Source organism: Notolepis coatsorum (genome assembly GCF_963971535.1).
Source record: "Notolepis coatsorum genome assembly, chromosome: 13".
Taxonomy (NCBI): domain Eukaryota; kingdom Metazoa; phylum Chordata; class Actinopteri; order Aulopiformes; family Paralepididae; genus Notolepis; species Notolepis coatsorum.
The window spans coordinates 85,644,326-85,666,825 of NC_140177.1; the positions used below are offsets into that span (position 1 = coordinate 85,644,326).

The window sequence follows — 22,500 nt, forward strand, 5'->3', positions numbered from 1 at the left end:
ATGAAGTGGCTATCCATATAGTTTTATATATATATATTAACAGAATCGACCGAAAAACATAACCTCATGTGTGCTCAGCAGGCACTCCCATGTATGCTCTGAGTTCCGCCAGAGTGCCATGGACTCCAACGACTCATTTCAATCAAGCGTGTTATTTCAGAGGTGTGAAAAAAGCTAAGCGTTGCTCGCTGACCAAACACCTCTCTCGCTCTCTCTCTCTCTCTCTCTCTCTCTCTCTCTCTCTCTCTCTCTCTCTCTCTCTCTCTCTCTCTATCTCTCTCTCTCTCTCTCTCTATCTCTCTCTATCTCTCTCTCTCTCTCTATCTATATCTCTCTCTCTCTCTCTCTCTCTCTCTCTCTCTCTCTCTCTCTCTCTCTCTCTCTCTCTATCTCTCTCTTGCTCTCTCTCTCTATCTCTCTCTCTCTATCTCTCTCTCTCTCTCTCTCTCTCTCTCTCTCTCTCTCTCTCTCTCTCTCTCTCTCTCTCTCTCTCTCTCTCTCTCTCTCTCTCTCTCTCTCTCTCTATCTCTCTATATCTCCCTCTCTCTCTCTCTCTATCTATCTCTCTCTACAAATATGTATGTTACTGCCATGGTAAATGTTTCGCAACAGTACCAATTATATACTATTGTTTGTACTATGCTCATTTGTTGTCATTGCCATTATGATAATGGTATCACAATACATTTTCGCAAAGTATCTCTCTCTCTTTCTCTCTCACATAGAGGTATTTTAATTTTCTTTCTGAAAATAAGTAGTTTTTTCCCTGCAGAGATAACCATCTGACAGCAGTGGTATGCAGAGTAGCAAGCTGCTAAGCAACGACACCTTTCTCCCTACATCTTGTGTTTCTCCTTTAGAGTTGATAGTGTGTGTGTAAACACAGCCCACCACCCACTCAAAATGAAAGAAAGGGAGGGGGAAAAACAATTGGACAAACTGAAGATGCTCAAAAGTTGCTTTCTCAAGTTTCATCTGGTTTCGTACATAATAATCCAACACATATTTTGTACACTTCTGATCAATCCATTGTTTGAAAATGTTTCAAAACTGCTGGGCGAGCGTATATTTAATGTTTCAAAACAACTAGCCTGAATGTGTTAGCTGTGTTTGACGATGGCGATGAAATATAACGTAGCTTAGCACAAATTATTACATGGCGTTTTCACATTCGCCGAAATGCTTGCTTGTGATTGGTCAATAGCCCCCCGACAGCGGTCATTATTTTTCAATAATGACCGCTGTTTTTTCAATAATGACCGCAGTGCGCAGCTGTTCGCAATCAAGCCCACTGACACACACTGTTTCAGTGCGGTGTTCTGCTGCCGGCGATGACAGGGGGCGGAGCGACGAGCGGAGCCAGAACACAGCGGAGCCAGAACGAGGCTGCCCGCGATAATAATAATCACTTTATTTGGGCTGACAGAGCCACAGAACAACTGCGATTTGTCAAATGAATTAGGTATATTGTTAGTAAGTTAGCCATGTAATAAGCGGGATAATGTATAGCTTTACTCGGTCATTGTCGCAAAATAATTGACCTTCACTGACGTTTAAAACACCTCGACGCGGCGCCTCGGTATTTTAAACTCTGTGTCGGTCAATTATTTTGCGACAATGACCTCGTAGCCATACATTATCCCTTACTTAATTAAAGTGAATATTGACCAGCAAGCTTTTGCCCAAAAACACCTCTCCCAGAGTGTTAAGCTAGGCTAGTGGTCCTTATCTGCTTCCATTCATTTGTGTTCCAGTTCCTCACGCACACCATGATGTCACTACTATAGTATCCAGTTCCGTACGCACACCTTGATGTCACTATTGTAGTCTCCAGTTCCTCACGCACCCCCTGATGTCACTACTGTAGTCTCCAGTTCCGTACGCACACCTTGATGTCACTATTGTAGTCTCCAGTTCCTCACGCACCCCCTGATGTCACTACTGTAGTCTCCAGTTCCTCACGCACCCCCTGATGTCACTACTGTAGTCTCCAGTTCCTCACGCACCCCCTGATGTCACTACTGTAGTCTCCAGTTCCGTACGCACACCTTGATGTCACTATTGTAGTCTCCAGTTCCTTACGCACACCTTGATGTCACTACTGTAGTATTGTAGTATCCAGTTCCTTACGCACACCCAAATGTCACTACCGTAGTCTCCAGTTCCTTACGCACTGTGATGTCACTATTGTAGTATCCAGTTCCTCACACACACCCTGATGTCACTACTGTAGTCTCCAGTTCCTTACGCACACATTGATGTCACTACTGTAGTATCCAGATCCTTACGCACACATTGATGTCACTACTGTAGTCTCCAGTTCCTCACACACACTCTGATGTCACTACTGTAGTCTCCAGTTCCTCACACACACTCTGATGTCACTACTGTAGTCTCCAGTTCCTTACGCACTGTGATGTCACTACTGTAGTCTCCAGTTCCTTACGCACACATTGATGTCACTACTGTAGTCTCCAGTTCCTTACGCACACATTGATGTCACTACTGTAGTCTCTAGTTCCTTACGCACTGTGATGTCACTACTGTAGTCTCCAGGTCCTTACGCACACCGTGATGTCATTATTGTAGTCTCCAGTTCCTTACGCACACCGTGATGTCACTACTGTAGTCTGCAGGTCCTTACACACACCGTGATGTCACTACTGTAGTCTGCAGGTCCTTACACACACCGTGATGTCACTACTATAGTCTGCAGGTCCTTACACACACCGTGATGTCATTATTGTAGTCTCCAGTTCCTTACGCACACCGTGATGTCACTACTGTAGTCCGCAGGTCCTTACACACACCGTGATGTCATTATTGTAGTCTCCAGTTCCTTACGCACACCGCAATGTCAATTCTGTAGTGACTTTTCAATTGAAAATGCTTCAATGACAGAACTCATCCCAGTCCTTAACCAGCTATGTACAGTATACCAATTATGACAGGACAGTTGTGTCATTCACCGGTGGCACCATTCATGTTTCTACACTAAATGATGTGTTAGGAACTGGAGACCACTGAACACTCACTTTCATGTCAGCTGTTGATATTAGCAAACACTGTGGCAGGAAATAGACTTGGGTCCAAGCTGTTCCATGCAGCAACATAATTGAAATCATCTATACTAACAGATGTTTCCCACTGGGCCATGTCCTCACACTATGTCATGGATTTCACGTTGTTTTGTACATTTTTGTAGACTTGCTCTCACCTTGCTTTTCATTTTCCAAGTGTCTCGAATTAAAGGAGCAGTGCTCATATTCGACAACCTACATCTACCTCTCCCTCGTCTCTGTTTGCGGTTGGGTCCTCTACCAACACAATCCCTAACATTATGAGGCTTATTTCAAGTAATTGTACACAGTCCTCATTCCAAAACGCTGGGAAAGTTGTGCACAGTGCATCTTTAATAAAAATTCTAAAAATTATATTCAGATTTTGTGTGTACCTTGATTGCAGCCGTAGCTATCTGTAAGTGGTGCAGCCTCCTCAGGGTGCTCTCTCTGTCGGTGAAGTAGGACGCCGCCAGCTGGTGGAGAAGCTCAAGAGACACGGCTGAGCTGTTCCCACTGCCCTCAGACTTCTTACTGAGCTTCTGCTTGTCCAGGAAGATAGTCAGAGACTCCTCGCCTGCAGGCAGAACACACAGTTCAATCAATTAATCAGTTAGCCGGATAATTAGTCAATTAGATATGCAATAACTCCGTTTTAATTGATTCGTCTATTTGTTTATTTGTTCCGTCGGTAGGTCAGAGGGTTGATCAGTCGGTCAGTCAGGTAATCAATCAATCACTCAGGCAGGCAGTTGATCAGTCAGTAAGGTGCCGCCGACCAATGGGAAGATGTCAGGGACTTGAATGGGGACCGATCAAATCATGAATCAGTGAATTGAGTAAACCGTCATGCAGTCAGGAGCTCGGTTGGTCTATCACATTTTCAATCCAATCAAATCAAACAAACAAACACACAAACAAACAAACAAACAAACAAACACACAAACAAACAAACAAACAAACAAACAAACAAACAAACAAACAAACAAACAAACACATCAATACACCGGTTGGTTAATGATAAAACCCAGTATTTTTGGAGATGTTTTATCTGGGAATCAGTCAATCATCAATCAATCATTCTTGAAGATTGGCAGCTATCCCTGAGCAAGTGTTGATGTAATGAATCTTCTCTGTAATAGCTTAAAACAGTTTAGTGTTCTAGTTGCTATCTAACCCAACTGTATTCCCAACGGCTCATCTTGTGCTTGGCTGGGCTTCAGTGATGGTCTGTGGTCCAGGCAGGGTGTGACCGTCCGGTGACCCCAGCATTTTCACTGTGATGTTTGTTTTTCTGCTTCTTTTCTATTTTCTTTCCTAGTGAGTTCCTAATCGCAAGTAGCCTGGTCATGAATATATTTAAGTCTGAGTGCAAAATAGGGAAAATACAGTGAACAGTGAACGGATAGATAATTGACCTTAAAAGACATAGAGAAAGTGAGAGAAGAAGGGTGAGCGAGGAAGATAGAGAGAGGAAGCGCAAGAGAGGAAGAGCGCGAGAGAGTGACATACAGAAAGAAAATTGGATATAGAGACAGAAGTGGACAGAGAGGAATGGAGAGAATATCATGGTAAAAAAAATACAAAAAAGAGACAAAGACCAAGAGCTGAAATGTGAGCATCGCTCTCTCTCTCTGCCACCCTCGTTAGTATTCCACCTATCACCTCCTCCCAGCTGCTTGTTAATTACAGCCAGCGTCTGACTGTGACACTGCATTCATCTCTGCTCCTCCCGCCTCTCCTTTATTCTCCACCCGGTCACCGGGGTTCATACATAGACCGTCAAGTGACACCGCGATTAGATGTCTGTGACTCTCCCTAGTCTGCTCTTTGGTCTGGAATCTAACCGGCGATGTTCAGAGATCACACAGCCAGACCGACGTTTGTGCAATCGATTAAAGACGAGGAGAAAAACAAAACATCAGGAATGTTGGACTGTACGGCGCGATGATTGTGTGTGTGTGTGTGTGTGTGTGTGTGTGTGTGTGTGTGTGTGTGTGTGTGTGTGTGTGTGTGTGTGTGTGTGTGTGTGTGTGTGTGTGTGTGTGTGTGTGTGTGTGTATGTGTCATAGTCTTGTTTCATAGTAGGGATGGGCATCAATGTTAAATTGTTGTTAAATTATAAACCGCTGAATAGTTAAGGCGACTATCGTTTTGTTTTATCAAATAAGTAAAAACAAAAGCATATACATTAACTTGGGGTGGGGTGTTGATTAGTAGTTGAATAGTTCCAAGTGACTATTGAATAGTGTTTTGAGTTTTGAGTTTTACCCATCCCTATTCCATAGTCTATAATATCCTACCGAGCCCTGTTTGACCCTGGAGAGACCAGCATGATAGTATAGTAAATCAGATTACTTTATTGTTAGTTTACACAAGGCTTTCTGTATAACCCTCCCAGATACACATACACATATTCTCCTATACATATTTATGCATTTCTTCAGAGAAGTCATAGCGCAGGGCTTTGCTAAAGGACACTTTGGCAGTGATGGTTGGCACTGTAACGCCATATTTAAGATGTAATGCCAGCCACCCTGTGGTCGCTGCCAAGGATGATATCAGGGACTTGCCGGCTCCTGGCCGAACTCTCTACCCCCCCCCCCCCCACAGGGACCTGCTTGTCATTGTACATGACGTTTTTCTCCAAACCAGCCTGGCTATCGCATATGCATATCACTCTCAAAGGTTCCTCAGCGGGTGAAATGAGGTGGCTCATGCGTTCCGTCAGCATTGCATCGGGTGCAATTGGTGCATATTTAAATGAGGTAATATGGGCCTCTTCACAGGTGATCATGGCAGCAGTAATTAGGCTTGTTTGAGATGAATTTCGCCTCGCCTCGAAAACAAGCAAGAGTAGACGATTGCAGCCGGGGGAGGAGTCAGAAAGTCGAACACTTCAGAGATGACAACAAGCCTCGCCTAGTCTCACATGACAGATATCGCGTTCACGTTCCCACACACACACACACACACACACACACACACACACACACACACACACACACACACACACACACACACACACCTGGTCAGCTCATTATAATGCGAGGGTCGAAGCGCTTTGCGACGGATCAAAATTAGATTATATTAAAATGTATTGTCATCACACGGCACACTATATACCTATAGTGGAATAGCCTTTATTACTATTCCATTATACCATATTGTTAGTTGGACGCTCCTGCCCACAACACACACACACACACACACACACACACACGCACACACACACACTAAGGCTGAGCCCGAATGTTTGAACGTTCGTTTGTTACGTTGGCATTAAAATTCTAAATCAAAATTCGAATTTTTTATTTTTAATAAAAATAAAGATATATATAATTTGTTTTATGTGTCTATTCATTCTGTTTAAACCAATGGGGTTTGTCTTCACAGTTGCAGATAAAGATTAGGCTACACTAATATTATAGTATAAAAAAAAATGTATAAAGAGTTATATTGATTAAATAAAGTTGATTTAATAAAAAAGAGACTCATTTAATCAGATTAATCACTTTATTCAAATTGAGGATTTAGTTTGAGGATATAAAAAAAAATATATATATATATATTTAGAAATTCTTTTTATTATTAAAAACGAAGGTTCGAACGTTTGTTCGAAGAACCCTGACGAAGTTTGAATCCCAAAAACAGGCTTGGGATTCAATTCAGCCTTAACACACACAGCCTTATTCAGCCTTAACACACACACTGCTGAATAATTCAGTTTTGCATCAATATATATATTAGGGCTGTCCCCGACTAAGGAATTGGATGGTCGACTAGGATTGACAAAAATTTGCCGTTAGTCGACTATTGGTAAAAAAAAATTAAAAAAAATATATTTAAATTTTCTTTTTTTATAAAATTTGTATCATTCCATTTGGGCTGTGGGGGGTGCTTAATGTCTGAAGGAGTCGACTGAAGGCTTCTTGTCCTCTGCAAAATCATGCAATTGGTCCACTGATGGATACATCTTGATATTTTTTTCTAGTCTAGAGTGTTCATTAGATGGGTGAAATCCTCTTTCAGTGCCTCTGCGCCTGTTTTCGTAGGCAGTTAGCCTCTGGTATGCGTGCCATTAGCGTTAGCCATGCTTCTAGGCCTATTTTCTTTTGGAAAGAATGATAAAAAAATATATATATATTATATATATATATATATTTTTGTATTATATTCGACTAAGAGGTTGGCCAGTCGACTACGGCTCCTTTCGACCGATTAGTCGACTAATCGATTAATAGGGGTCAGCCCTAATATATATATATATATATATATATATATTCGTGCTGTCAGGCGATTAAAAAAATGTATCTAATTAATTACAGGATTTGTAATTAATTAATCTAATTAATCGCATTTTAATCGCATAACCATTTTATGCCTGATATTCTATAATCATATTTCAAATTGCATGTGTCCGGATGGCAGAATTCAGTACTGTATCTACAAAACCTTCTGTTTAATCATCTTACATCTATTAATTTGCTTAGATTTTCCAGGTCTGGTCAATTTGAGCATGGTGTTATTCACAGTCAAAGATACAAAAAAATGTATTGATATTCTCATTTGGTTCATTACAATTTACTCAAATTTTCATTCAATCAATCACCGTGCAGATTGATTGATTTAATGAAAATGTTATTAACAGATTGCAGAATGGGTACAATACAGTACGGCACAAAATTGTTAAGGGGATGCAGACCAGAGAAATACTTTTGTCTTGTTTACATCAGGGTCCCCCATTTTTTATTCATAATGAATTGTAAGTAAGGGTGCAACTTGCACCGTGCAATCCATTCTTTGTGGATCTAGCCCACAGTATTTCTGACACTGGGAATACATTCCCTGAGATTCATAGATGTCCCTAGAATCAGATACCAATTGCACACCACAGATACCACACATTTTTCTATGAAAGAGAGACATCGAGAGGTTTCAGATTTTTATCATCAATTACTAACGGCCTCGTATGAAACCCTCCACCTAGACTCTATTTGGAGGAGGGATATACCAGACCTGGAAATAGACTTTGATTGGCAAGAAGCCTGGGCAAATGTTCGACTTGCATCAAGGAACCCGGACCATCAACAAATCAATCTTAACTATATCCATAGGACATACTTGACTCCTATAAGACTGAACAGAATGGGTCTTAAACAAGACTCCAAATGCTCCTTATGTACAAATGGGGACGAGGGGACATTTATGCACATGTACTGGTACTGCCCACCAGTTAAGATATTCTGGAAAGAAGTGACCCAGCAATTATCAAATCTCTTAATTCTGAATATACCTGTACACCCCTCTGTATTACTGCTGAATGATGTTTTTGAATATGCAGAACATCCACAGCGAAAGAGATTGGTTTTATCTGGTATCACAGTGGCTAAAAAGCTGATAGCATCACGATGGTTTCAACCGGAAAAAATGTGCCGGAAGGTCTGGATTCTTACATATCTCGATATGATTTATCAAGAAATATCTACAGCAAGAATTTTGGGTCTCAATGAATCCAAAATGACAATGTGGTTAGAAGTGGTGGAGAGAATAAAAGCTAGCATAATGGTAGTGTATGGTTAGGAACAAGTTATAATGGTTGGATTATCCAATGGGGGGTCCGGGAGGGGGGGGGGGTATGAGCTAGAGCAGTGGTTCTCAAACCTTTTACACCAAGTACCACCTGAGAACGTAGCTGGCTCTCCAAGTACCACCATATGACCGGCGTTAAAATACAGTCTATTCAGCTATGCACAGTTCATGCAGGAGGCAAATGTATTCCTGATACCATTATTTATTGTTAACTTTTGTCAGACACAGCCACAATGTACAAAGAGATAGCACTAGAACTACGCTTCCACACAACTCATCCAATGCAAACGGCATTGAGAACATAATAACTAACATTCTCACATAGCAAGTGAGAAAATTAAGAACAACTGTATTTCAGCAAATGTACTTAATTCTCTCTATCTCTCTCTCTCTCTCTCTCTCTCTCTCTCTCTCACACTCTCTCTCTCTCTATCTCTCTCTCACACAGCAAGCAATTGTCCGTCATTCTCTCTCTCTCTCACACACACACACACACACACACACACACACACACACACACACACACACACACACACACACACACACACACACACACACACACACACACACACACACTTATTTTGTTACAAAAACTTAATTTCCTGCATTCTGGTGCAGGCATTTTTACCCTTTAAATGCCAGTGTTTGTGATGGCATCACAAATTATTGTTAAAAAAAAACACACAAAAAGTAAAATATTTTCAATATATCAAATGCAAAGTACATTTTTCTGGGGGAGATTATTACAGGCTAGGCATGTGTCAATGATTAGCAGCAACACATATTTTGATGGATTTTTTGTAATGTCAGATTTAACACCAACTCTTTTCAGAAAAGTGGGAGTATTTCATTTTTTATCTGACATTACAAGAAATCTAAAAATAAATGGTTATGATCAGGGCTGAAGTTTAATTAAAGATTTATGACTGTTTAGACTGCATTACTCTCTGTCACTCTGTCTGGTTGTTCCCCACTTAGATTATCTAACTATCGCGCCGCCGCAACCAGAAACACTGGCCTGGCCTGCTTCTAAGTTCAGTGGCCTGACTGCAAAAAAAAAAAAAAAAATTATTTTTTTAATTTTTTTAGCTTTTTTGGAAATGTTTTCAAGTACCACCAGCAGTACCACCAAGTACCACTAGTGGTATGCGTACCACAGTTTGAGAACCACTGAGCTAGAGCATATGTGTATAGGTTTTTAGATAACAGGTATTAGGGGTATATCCTGTATAAGACAATTAACTAAATGGTGGTTTCATTGGATGTGCACTGTCAACTAATGCTTGTATATCTTATCGTGTGTTGTCATGTTTGTTTATGTGTTTGTTTAAAAAATAATAAAAAAATAAAATACAGAATCAGATACCAAGAACATGCAAATGGACCATATTAAAAAAGAAAAAAGTCTGTAAATGTGTATTCTACATTCTTATGGAATGAATGAGATACAAAAATATTATAAAAAAAAAAAAAAAAAAAATGTTTTTTGTAATTAATTTTGAGTTAATTTTCATAACGCGATAATTTGCTGTGTGATTAATTAATCTAATTAACGCGATAAACTGACAGTTCCCTAATATATATATATATATATATTAGTGCTGTCAGGCGATTAAACAAATGTATCTAATTAATTACAGGATTTGTAATTAATTAATCTAATTACTCACATTTTAATCGCATAACCATTTTAGGCCTGATATTCTATATTATATAATCATATTTCAAATGGCATGTTTCCGGATGGCAGAATTCAGTACTGTATCTACAAAACCTTCTGTTTAATCACCTTCCATTTATGAATTTGCTTAGATTTTTCAGGTCTGGTAAATTTTAGCATGGTGTTATTCACAGTCAAAGATACAAATTGTTTTATTGAGGGCCAGAGCTGCTTACAGGGATGAGGACAGGATTCCGACGGCGGAGGCCTGGCACGGGGACAGGGGCCCGACGGCGGAGGCCTGGCAGGGGAACAGGGGCCCGACGGCGGAGGCCTGGCACGGGGACAGGGGCCCGACGGCGGGGGCCTGGCACGGGAACAGGGGCCCGACAGCGGGGCCTGGCACAGAGATCCTCCTCCTCCTCTTCGGATGCTGCAGACGGGCAGCGCAGAACAAAGGGGGTCCCAGGGGACCGGGATGGGAACACGCCGTCCTCCCATGGAATACTAGGGAGCGACGACGAGCCTGGGTCCAAGGGGAACGGGATGGGCACATGCCGTCCTCCCGTGGAATACTAGGGAGCGACGACGAGCCTCACCCCCAGGAACGAGGATCACGAAGAGACGCCTTCCTCCCGTGGAATCGGGAGCGATGACGAGCCAGCTTGACGTCTGGAGTGGGAACACTGGAAAACCTCCCGTAGAGAATTAGAGAGCGAAGACGTTGTCCCACTCCAGGCAAACGGCGACAGGTGGTGATGGCTGGCACGTCATCTCACACCGGAGACGCGGCAGGTGATGGTAACGTACAGTACAGGATGGTAACGTACAGAACTCCATGAACACAGAGTGTACACAGATACAGATACAGAACGAACACAGAGTCCAGAACACAGAACGACCCGACAAGGACTGGAGGGGAGTCTGCAACCTATGTACTCTCCCGAGGTGATTGCAAACTCCCAACAGGTGCGTGAAGGTAGAGGATCAAAATGTCCAAGGGTGGGGGCTGGTGAAGAGTAGGAGGCAGGCAAAAGTTCTCACAAGGGTGGGGGCTGGTGAGGTGAGGAGACAGGGAATAAAGGTCCAGGGAAACGGCGAATCCTCACAGTACCTCCCCCTCCACGGGAGCCACTGGGCGACCAAAAAAACAGACAGCGGGGCAAGGGACAAGACAAAACAAAAATGGGCCATGCTAGCAGGGGAAGCTACACCTAAAGTGGGGCTAGCAGAGGGACAGGGTAGCTGCCAGAGCATTGCTAGCTACAGGGCCTATGCTAGCTGTACTGCTACATTAGCATAGAGGCTGCGCTAGCTGCCGGAGTTAGGCTAGCAGACAGGGCTGGACTAGCAAAGGAGAACAAGCTAGCTGGAAGGACAGTCCTAGCTGTGGGGAACAGGGTAGCTAACAGGGGAGCTAACAAGGCTAACAGGGGAGTCAACAGGGGAACTAACAGGGGAACTAACAGGGGAACTAACAGGCTAACTCACATACACTGTCTGTGCTGGCTGGGGTCGTCGACTGGTCGGGTCGTACTGTTATGGTTTGTAACCGACCCCAATCACACAACACAAGACAGGTATGAGAGTAAGCCAAAACAGGGCAATATTTATTATAGAACAAAAAGCGGCACAGTCCCTTTAAGGGAAAACACAAAAACACTAGAGTCAAGGAAATATGGAAAATGCGGCACTGTGCCTTTAAGAGGCGAACAGGCTAAGGGACTAAGGCTAAGGGCCAGGGCTAAGGACCAGGGCTAAGTGTCAGGGCCAGGACCAGGGGCACTGGAGAGGGGGACAGGGACAGAGGCCCGGAGAGGCGGGCTGGAGACAGGGACAGAGAACAGGGTTAAGGCCTTGGACAGCTGCTTACAGGGATGAGGACAGGGTTCCGACGGCGGAGGCCTGGCACGGGGACAGGGGCCCGACAGCGGGGCCTGGCACGGAGATCCTCCTCCTCCTCTTCGGATGCTGCAGACGGGCAGCGCAGAACAAAGGGGGTCCCAGGGGACCGGGATGGGAACACGCCGTCCTCCCGTGGAATACTAGGGAGCGACGACGAGCCTGGGTCCAAGGGGAACGGGATGGGCACACGCCGTCCTCCCGTGGAATACTAGGGAGCGACGACGAGCCTCACCCCCAGGAACGAGGATCACGATGAGACGCCTTCCTCCCGTGGAATCGGGAGCGATGACGAGCCGGCTTGACGTCTGGAGTGGGAACACTGGAAAACCTCCCGTAGAGAATTAGAGAGCGAAGACGGTGTCCCACTCCAGGCAAACGGCGACAGGTGGTGATGGCTGGCACGTCGTCTCACGCCGGAGACGCGGCAGGCGATGGTAACGTACAGGATGGTAACGTACATAACTCCATGAATACAGAGTGTACACAGATACAGATACAGAACGAACACAGAGTCCAGAACACAGAACGACCCGACAAGGATTGGAGGGGAGTCTGCAACCTATGTACTCTCCCGAGGTGATTGCAAACTCCCAACAGGTGCGTGAAGGTAGAGGATCAAAATGTCCAAGGGTGGGGGCTGGTGAAGAGTCAAGTCAAGTCAAGTCAAGTCAAGAGTTTTAATTGTCACGGCATACAGGTATACAATGAAATGCGGCTGGTCTTGCCCGCGACGATGTGCAATACAGTGGTACAACATATAATAGAATCCAATAAAAATACAGTGGTACAACATATTAATAGAATCCAGTAAAAGACAACAGTGCAATAAACAGGTACATGGTGTGCCATCTCGGTATCTATACATAGTATTTACAGAGCATATAGGACATGCTAGGTAGCTTTAGTAGTGCAATACACTGTTCCTGATGTTATACTAATTTAAAGTGGCCTTTCCTCTGGCCATAAGTGTGCGTATGTGCGGCATGAGTGTTAAAGTGGCTGCTAGTGTGTGAGCGTGCTCAGCGTGCGTGTCGTGTATGTGCTTGTGTGTGCTTGTGTGTGGATAGTTCAGTTTCTGTGTCTCTCAATGTTCATTGTTCAAGGCTCTGATGGCCTGGGGGAAGAAGCTTAGCCTAAGCCTCTCCGTCCTAGTAGCTGGGGTTCGCAGGCGTCTGCCTGACATCAGCAGCTGGAACAGGCTGTTATTGGGGTGGTGGGGGTCTTTCATTATCATGCAGGCTCTGGATTTGCACCTCTTGTTGTATAGAGCCTGCAGGGGAGGTAGCGCAATACCCGTGGTACGCTCGGCTGAGCGCACCACTCTCTGTAGGGCCTTCTTGTCCTGTGCCGTGCTGTTCCCATACCAGGCAGTGATGTTTCCGGTCAAGATGCTCTCTACAGCTCCTGAGTAGAAGGACTGGAGTATCTTCCCCGATACTCTGAACTTCCTTAACTGTCTCAGGTGGTAGAGGCGCTGCTTCGCTTTCTTTACTACTGTGTCTATGTGTGTTGACCATGTCAGAGATGTGGACCCCCAGGTACTTGAAGCTGCTCACCCTGTCCACGGTAGCCCTGTTAATCATCAGTGGTGTGTGTGTCTCCTGCTGTCCTCTCCTATAATCCACGATCAGCTCCTTGGTTTTACCAATGTTCAGGAGCAGGCTGTTGTCCTGGCACCAACGTTCCAGTACCTCAACCTCCTCTCGGTAGGCCTTCTCGTCGTTGTCCGAGATCAGCCCCACCACCACTGTGTCGTCGGCGAACTTCACTATGGAGTTGGAGCTGAACTTGGCCACACAATCGTGTGTGTAGAGTGAGTATAGCAGGGGGCTTAGAACACAGCCCTGGGGGGACCCGATGCTCAGGGTGATGGTGTTGGAGGTCTGACCCCCCACCCTGACCGCCTGGGGTCTTTCACTCAGAAAGTCCAGTACCCAGGCGCTCAGGGCGGAGCTCAGACCTAGCTCGATCAGCTTGTCCACCAGTCTGGTGGGGACTATGGTGTTGAACGCTGAGCTGTAGTCAATGAACAACAGTCTCACATAGCCCCCCTTCTGACGGTCAAGGTGGGAGAGAGTGCTGTGCAGTACCTGGGAGACCGCGTCGTCAGTGGACCTGTTTGTCCTGTATGCAAATTGCATAGGGTCCATATCACTGGGGAGAGAGGCACAAATGTGGTCCTTGACCAGCCTCTCGAAACATTTCATGACCACAGAGGTGAGTGCCACCGGTCTGTAGTCATTTGGGCATGTTGGGGAGGGTTTCTTCGGTACAGGGATGATGGTAGACCTCTTGAAGCAGGCAGGGACTACTGACTCCGCCAGGGATTGATTATATATGGCGGTGAACACCGGGGCAAGCTGGTTTGCACAGGACTTAAGTATGCGTCCTGTTATACCATCTGGACCCGCAGCCTTCCTGGTGTTCACCTGCATAAATGCTCTTCTCACACTGTGTTCCGACAACGAGAGAGCGCCCCCGCCCCCCCGCGGTTGCCCCCCCCCCCTCCACAACAGCCGGTGCGCCAGTGACGTCACTAGCCAGAGGGCTAGCGGCGACACTGTCTACACCGAACCGAGCGTAGAAGGAGTTGAGTTTGTCCGCGAGAGAGGCGTCGTCGCTCCCCATTTCGGGGGCGCTGACTTTGTAGTCAGTTATTGTCTTCAGTCCCCTCCACAAGCCTCTTGTGTCGTTTTGTGCCATTTGTGTCTCCAGTTTCTCAGCATATGTCCTCTTAGCAAGTTTAACAGCCTTGCGCAGAGTGTAGACTGAAGCCTTGTACTCTTCCATATTTCCTGACTCTCTGCCCATAGGTTATAAGCCGTGGTGCATGAGTCCAGGGCTGTTCTTATAGTGCTGTCCACCCAAGGTTTCTGGTTTGGGAAAACCCGCGCCTTCTTTGTGAGGACAATACCGTCTGCCACAGTAGGAGGCAGGCAAAAGTTCTCACAAGGGTGGGGGCTGGTGAGGTGAGGAGAGGAGACAGGGAATAAAGGTCCAGGGAAACGGCGAATCCTCACATTAGATAATGTGCATCTATTTTCTTTAGTATTCCGTTGATTTTGTATTGTATTTAGTTTACTTCGTAATGTATAGAGCTTGCTTAATTTGTATTTAAGCACACACACACACACATTTCTGCCAACAGTGCTGTCAGGAGTGCATAGTGCAGATTGCTCGCGAGCCTCACATATTGGACGTGTCTGCCCTGGTATCACATTGTGCAATGTACTTTAGTGGATAGTTCACAAAGACGGAGCAGAATCCATGTGTGCAATTAGCAGCGTGCAATCCATTCTTTGTGGATCCCGCCCTCAGTATCATGCTTACACTTTTTCTGGTCTATAAAGCTGATTTTGTTTTCAGAACATCACACAGATATTAGATTAGATTGAACTTTACTGTCAGAGAACAATACAATCTTTTGTATTTTATTTTTTTATTATTTTTTAAACAAACACATAAACAAACATGACAACACACAATAGGATATACAAATACACATATGCCACCACGTATAAAAAGATCCACCGCACAGAGAAACAAAGCAGACGGCGGTATGGCATTTCCAGATTTCCACCACTATTTTAAGGCATACACTTTAAGACCACTGACAACATGGTTTGATCCCCAAGCATCAGTATCCTGGAGAAATTTAGAAGAAAATATAGTAGCTCCACATAGGCTGAAGGACATAGTGTACACCAAATTATCAATTAAGCAATGCGAACGGAAATTTGGCCCCATAATCACTCATGCAATCCGGATATGGCGTGAAACACAAAAAAAAGACTCTATCCCACATAAATGGCATAATCATACTCCCTTATTCAATAACAATGCACTCTTGATTGGAAAACAACCTATAAGATTCCCTAGATGGGAAAAGCAAGGCATACACACATTAGGAGACGTTTTCAACAAACAGGGTTTTTGTAGTTTTGATGAGATATGCAAAAAATTTAATCTCACCAAGTCCTCATATTATTTTTACGCACAGTTATTGGCATGTTTGAAGGCTCACGGTGTTCCATTAAGGATACCAATTGTACACCACAGATACCACAAATTCTTCTATGAAAGAGAGACATCGAGAGGTTTTGTTTCAGATTTTTATCATCAATTACTAACGGCCTCGTATGAAACCCTACATCTAGACTCAGTCTGGAGGAGGGACATACCAGACCTGGAGATAGACTTTGACTGGCAAGAAGCCTGGGCAAATGTACGCCTTGCATCAAGGAACCCGGACCATCAACAAATCAATCTTAACTATATTCACAGGACATACTTAACTCCTATAAGACTGAACAAAATGGGTCTTAAACAAGACTCCAAATGCTCCTTATGTACAAATGGGGACGAAGGGACATTTATGCACATGTACTGGGACTCCCCACCAGTTAAGATATTTTGGAAAGAAGTGACCCAGCAATTGTCAAATCTCTTAACTCTGGATATACCTGTACACCCCTCTGTATTACTGCTGAATGATGTCTTTGAGCATGCAGTACCTCCACAGCTAAAGAGATTGGTTTTATCCGGTATCACAGTGGCTAAAAAGCTGATAGCATCACGATGGTTTCAACCGGAAAAAATTTGCCGTAAGGTCTGGATTCTTACATATCTCGATGTGATTTATCAAGAAATATCAACAGCTAGAATTTTGGGTCTCAATGAATCCAAAATGGCAATGTGGTTAGAAGTGGTGGAGAGAATAAAAGCCAGCATATAATGGTAGTGTCTGGTTAGGAACAAATTATAATGGTTGGATTATCCAATGGGGGGTCCGGGAGAGGGGGGTACGAGCTGGAGCATATGTGTATTTGTAGAACAATACAATCTTATGGGCAACCTATTAATCTACAGGCTGTGTAAAAAGAACACAGCAGACACAATATTTCGGAGCGATGTTTTCTGAAAATTCGCCTAAAAGTACATACCTAAATAAATGGAAGATTACTCCACTTCTACAAGGTACATTTGCATATTCTTGGTATCTAGGGATATCTATGGACCTCAGGGAATGTATATCCAGTGTCAGAAATATTGTGTATGTTACTATGCTTGAGTATATTGTAATGAACCAAATGTATATGTTTATATATAATTTATTTTTCTTTCTTTTTTTCATCTTTGACATTGAATAACGCCATGCTAACATTGACTAGAGCTCATTCAGCACCTTCTTGAGATCATGTGTACAAGGAATCTAAGCAAATGAATAAAGGGCAGATGATTTACAGTACTGAATTTTGCCATATGAAATATTTTAATTTGAAATATGAATATATAATATAGAATATCAGGCCTATAAATGACCGTATTATGGGAATTTATGGCCAAGTCCTATATCTATGGTTTGGGCCAAATCTCATATTTCCAATGGCAGAGTTAAATCTGGATTTAGTACCACCAGGCAGCTGCAACAGGGCAGCAGCAAAGACATTGAATGCAATCTACTGTAAGTACAATAACTTTTTAAAGGTAAAGAAACAAACTATGTTGTAACGTTTGGGGTTTTGCTCTCATCAGGGAGCAAATCCCTAGTGTTACCTGGTGGTGGTAATTGACCTGTCTATCTGCCCTAATTGCATTCATTGGCACCTGGTGTGTCTAGTTAAGGTGGCTTTATATGCTCTTCCGTGTTACTAGACACTGTGAGTCGATCAGCAAACTGTCTAGTGCCTACGTGAGTACAGTAACTCTTATCGCTCCTGCCATGGAGAATAAATACGTTCGCTATTTGTATTAAGTACCGTGTCATTTCGTTATTGCTTGTACTGTATGAGTTTACTGTGTGCGTATGCAGCACCGTCGCCCGACGTGTTTTCATTTATGACGTGTTTTGGAGACTGTAACATACTGTGTGTTATCTCACTACACCACACTAACACACTGATGTGATTCGCTTTCTGCATCCGTCGCGTCCCAACGGGTTGCTGTAGGTTGCGACTGTCAATCAAAAATAAACAACATGTCTACAAGCTAAGTCGTGTCCGTGTCTGCTCGAGTACATTACATGGTGTCAGAAGCGAAAATAAAAGAAGAGAAAATGGCATACTCGCACTTTGAACACCCCAAGATCGACTGGGAGGCTCCTGATTTGTATCAGGAGTTTGGGAGATTCATAAGTCACGTTGAGTTCGTCTTTGAGGGTCCGCTCTCGGAGCTAGCAGCTAAGAAGCGAGCCGGCTGGCTAGGTACGTGGGTCGGCGAGCAAGGCAGAGAAATATACAAGACGTCAGCCTGGGCTGAGGGCGAGAGAGCAGATCCGTCTAAAGTGCTGGATAAGTTTGCCAGCTACATCAGGCCAAGAAAAAACAAGCGGATAGCCAGGCACCGTTTCAGGCAAAGGAAACAAGGACCAAGTGAAGGTTTCGACAACTTTATTAAGGATTTGAGACTCATTCTCATGGACTGTGAGTACCCCAACTCCGACAACATGCTGGTTGATGGAATCATCGCGGGAGTTCGAGAAAAACGGGTCCAAGAACAACTATTAGATAAAGGGGAGGCGCTAACGCTACCTAAAGCTATAGAAATTCCCCAGCGGTTTGAATTGTCATGGAAACAGATACAAATCATCAGAGAAGAGGATTCACAAGTCTCAGCAGTATCTGTTAAGCCAAAATACACAGTGCAAAATAAGAGAATGTACAATGATGGACAGACAAAACCTGTGTATCAGAGGAAGGCTCCGGAAAACCAACAGGGAAACTGCGCGAGCTGTGGGAGAGACCCCCAGCACAAGTGGAACATGGGGAGATGCCCAGCTAAAGGCTCAGAGTGTTCCTACTGTCACAAACCCAACCACTGGATGGCAGTGTGGCACAGGCGTGCAGTTAGCTCTGTGAGTGTTGAGTCAGATCAGGATGACGAAATTCTGAACATAAATCTAGCACAGACAGATAACCCGGAGAAGGATACATGGACAGTAGACCTAAAAATACTGTCTCAGCAAGTGCCGTTTAGGATCGACACAGGTGCTAAGTGTAATACACTAACCGTAGACAGCTATCAGTCACTAATGCACTCAGGTGAGCTAAAACGCTCTAGTAGAGTACTCCGCTTGTATACTAATCATAAGATTAAGCCTGTAGCTGCAGTTTATCTACAGATGGCATACAAAAAGTGTGAAGTGAGCGCAGAATTTGAAATAGTAGACATAGCGCAAAAGAATGTGCTCAGTGGAGCTTCAGCAGAGGCTTTGGGCCTTATTGCTCGTCTTGACTCACTTTGAAGGAGTGTAGCCACCACAACACAAAGCATACCAGCTGGTCTGGATGAATTTCCAGAGCTACAATGTACCACAGGCACCCTGCCAGGAAAATACACCATCAAACTGGATGAAGATGCAAAGGGTGTGGTGCACGCTGTCTGTCGACAGCCAGCTGCGCTCAGAGCAAAGATAGTAGAAAAGCTACATGAGATGGAGAAAGATGGTTTCATCACCAAAGTTGAACAGCCCACAGAATGGGTTAGCTCTATGGTAGCCGTAGTCCGTAATGGCAAGATAAGAATCTGCATAGATCCAAGTGATTTAAATCAGGTCATAAAAAGGGAACACCACCAAATGCGCACCGTAGAGGAGGTAGTTTCAATAATACCTAATGCTAAAGTATTCTCAGTGTTAGATGCTAAATCAGGATTTTTGCAGATAGAGCTGGATGAAGCCTCATCATTTCTAACAACCTTTAATACTCTGATAGGAAGGTTTAGATGGCTGAGACTCCCATTCGGAATAAAATGCGCCTCAGAAATCTTCCAGCGCATCATGGATGAGATGCTTGAGGGCATAGCTGGAGCAATAAGTGTCATGGATGATATCCTAATAGCAGCCCCCACAGTCCAGGAGCACGATGCAATCCTCCGCAGAGTGGCGGAAAGAGCTACAAGCTACAATCTGAGACTCAACTTCCACAAATGTCACATCCGCCAAGCATCAGTGCCGTATGTGGGACATCTGATAACAGCTGCTGGTCTACAGCCAGACCCCGTAAAAGTGGAAGCGGTTCGGTACATGACGCCACCGACAGACAAAGAAGGTGTCAAACGCTTTGTGGGCTTTGTAACATATTTGTCAAAGTTCATACCAAACCTCAGTGAAGTGGATGCCCCGCTGCGTCAGCTTCTCAAAAATGACGTGGAGTTTGTATGGCAGCCAGCTCAGCAGCAAGCCTTTGACAGGCTCAGGGAGTTGTGCATGCATCCTTCAGTGCTGACGTTTTTTGATCCTGCAAAGCCTGTTGAGATACACAGTGATGCAAGCAGCAGTGGATTAGCATTCTCCTCGAGGTCACTGACTGACGCAGAGACGCGTTATGCGCAAATTGAGAATGAGATGCTCTCCATTGTGCACGCATGCATCAAGTTTCACAACTACATATTTGGAGCACATTTCACAGTGTACAATGATCAAGCCACTCGAAGATATTTAAAAAAAAATCACTGCTGGCCACTCCCATGCGCATCCAGAGAATGCGTATCTCGCTGCAGTGGTACGACTTGACAATCGAGTACAGAAGAGGGAAAGACATGGAGTTGCCCGACACACTATCCAGAGCACAGCTCCCAGAGCGCACACCTGAGTTAAGCGGACTAGAGTGTGTCTCCATGCTCAACTATGTTGCAGTAAGTGACCAGAAGTACACAGAGCTGCAAGACAGCACAAAAGAAGAACTAATCGGTCTCCAGCAAACAATTCACCACGGCTGGCCTGAACACAGACGGGAAGTGCCCATTCATGTTCAGCCATATTGGGACTCAAGAAGTCAGCTAGTGCTGTCTGATGGAATCATCTATAAAGGACTGCATATAGTGGTGCCCCCCACCATGCGTGAGCACATGCGAAAGCTCATACACCAGTCTCACCTAGGCATGGTGAAAAGCAGCGGGCACGTGAAGTGCTATACTGGCCAGGCATGAGTGCAGAAATTGAAGAAATGGTCAGAAACTGTAGCAAGTGTGCAGACTTTCAAAACAAGCTGCCCAGACAACCCCTCAAACCAACTGAAACACCAGAGCTGCCATTTGAAGAGGTAGCATCAGATCTGTTCGAGTTCATTGAAGTAGATGTACTGAAAGACATGCGAAGCCGCACCGCCATAGAGACTCTGAAAGCTCAGTTCTGCAGACATGGCATTCATGCCACTCTTCGCACAGACAACGGTCCACAATACTCCTCAGAGGAATTTAAGGACTTCTGCAAGAGCTATGGAATATCACACAAAACATCTTCACCACACACGCCGCACTCAAATGGTGAAGCAGAGCGTGCAGTGCAAACTGTGAAGAGGCTTTGGTGCAAGGCACCAGACAAACACCTTGCGCTGATGGATTACAGGACAACTCCACTAGAGAGAGTAGGATTGTCGCCAGGTCAGCTACTCATGGGCAGGAGGCCATGTGATAAGCTGCCTGCTGCTCGTCAGCTACTTGCACCAAGAGGATATGACCCCCACAAAGTCAAGCGTCTGCTGGACTCGAGCAAAGACATTCAAAAGTTCTACTACGACCAAAAGAGAGCAGGCAATTCTTGTGTTGCTCTTCAGCCTGGAGATGAGGTTAGGATGCAGCCGCATCCTGGCAACGACAAGTGGTCCCCTGGAGTAATAGTGAAACCCCACAGTGCTCCACGCTCCTATGTTGTGGACTGTGGGGATAGAGAGTACCTCCGCAACAGTCAACATCTTCGCATGAGCACTCCAGCCGCTAACCATCCTTCCGCTGGGTACAGGAAGAACCGTGGACTGAAACATTAGGCCCACACGCCGAGGAATTACAACCTCCAGCTCTTCCTAGAATACCCCACTCCCCACCCGAACCGCCTCAGAGCCCCACCCGAGCCCAGCCACCTGGACTGAATGTTACTAGGCGGGGCCGAGTTGTTAAACCTCCAGACAGACTCAATCTTTAAGTGAATTATGCCATGGACTGAATCTATAAGTGACTGTTCTGTGTGCACGTTAAGTACACTCATTTTCAGGTTATTGGCAAAGTCATTAGCTAAAGTAAAGTTCTCACAGTGACTGTTATTTCGTTAATTGTTATAGTCATTATAGTACTACAGTTGGATAGTCAATTTCTAATTAAAGTCAGATTATCTAGTTAGTCTGAAATAATTTAAAATAACAAACAAGCAGTTTTGATTTAAAAGTTTGGTGTGGAAATTCATGCATGTGTTATTGTGTATTGTTTTTGCTAAAAGAAGGGAGATGTAACATACTGTGTGTTATCTCACTACACCACACTAACACACTGATGTGATTCGCTTTCTGCATC

The 22,500-nt window shown here is 44.4% G+C and overlaps 1 protein-coding gene across 1 annotated transcript in view; it reads right to left on the minus strand.

The window, feature by feature from the left end:
* brinp2 (bone morphogenetic protein/retinoic acid inducible neural-specific 2) overlaps window positions 1-22,500 on the minus strand; it is a gene marked incomplete at its 3' end in the record, with an annotated part of 430,343 nt that overhangs the window by 326,051 nt on the left and 81,792 nt on the right. The window contains 1 exon segment of the mRNA XM_084327936.1: window positions 3,455-3,636. Within this exon segment, the coding sequence (XP_084184062.1) occupies window positions 3,455-3,636 (182 nt within the window).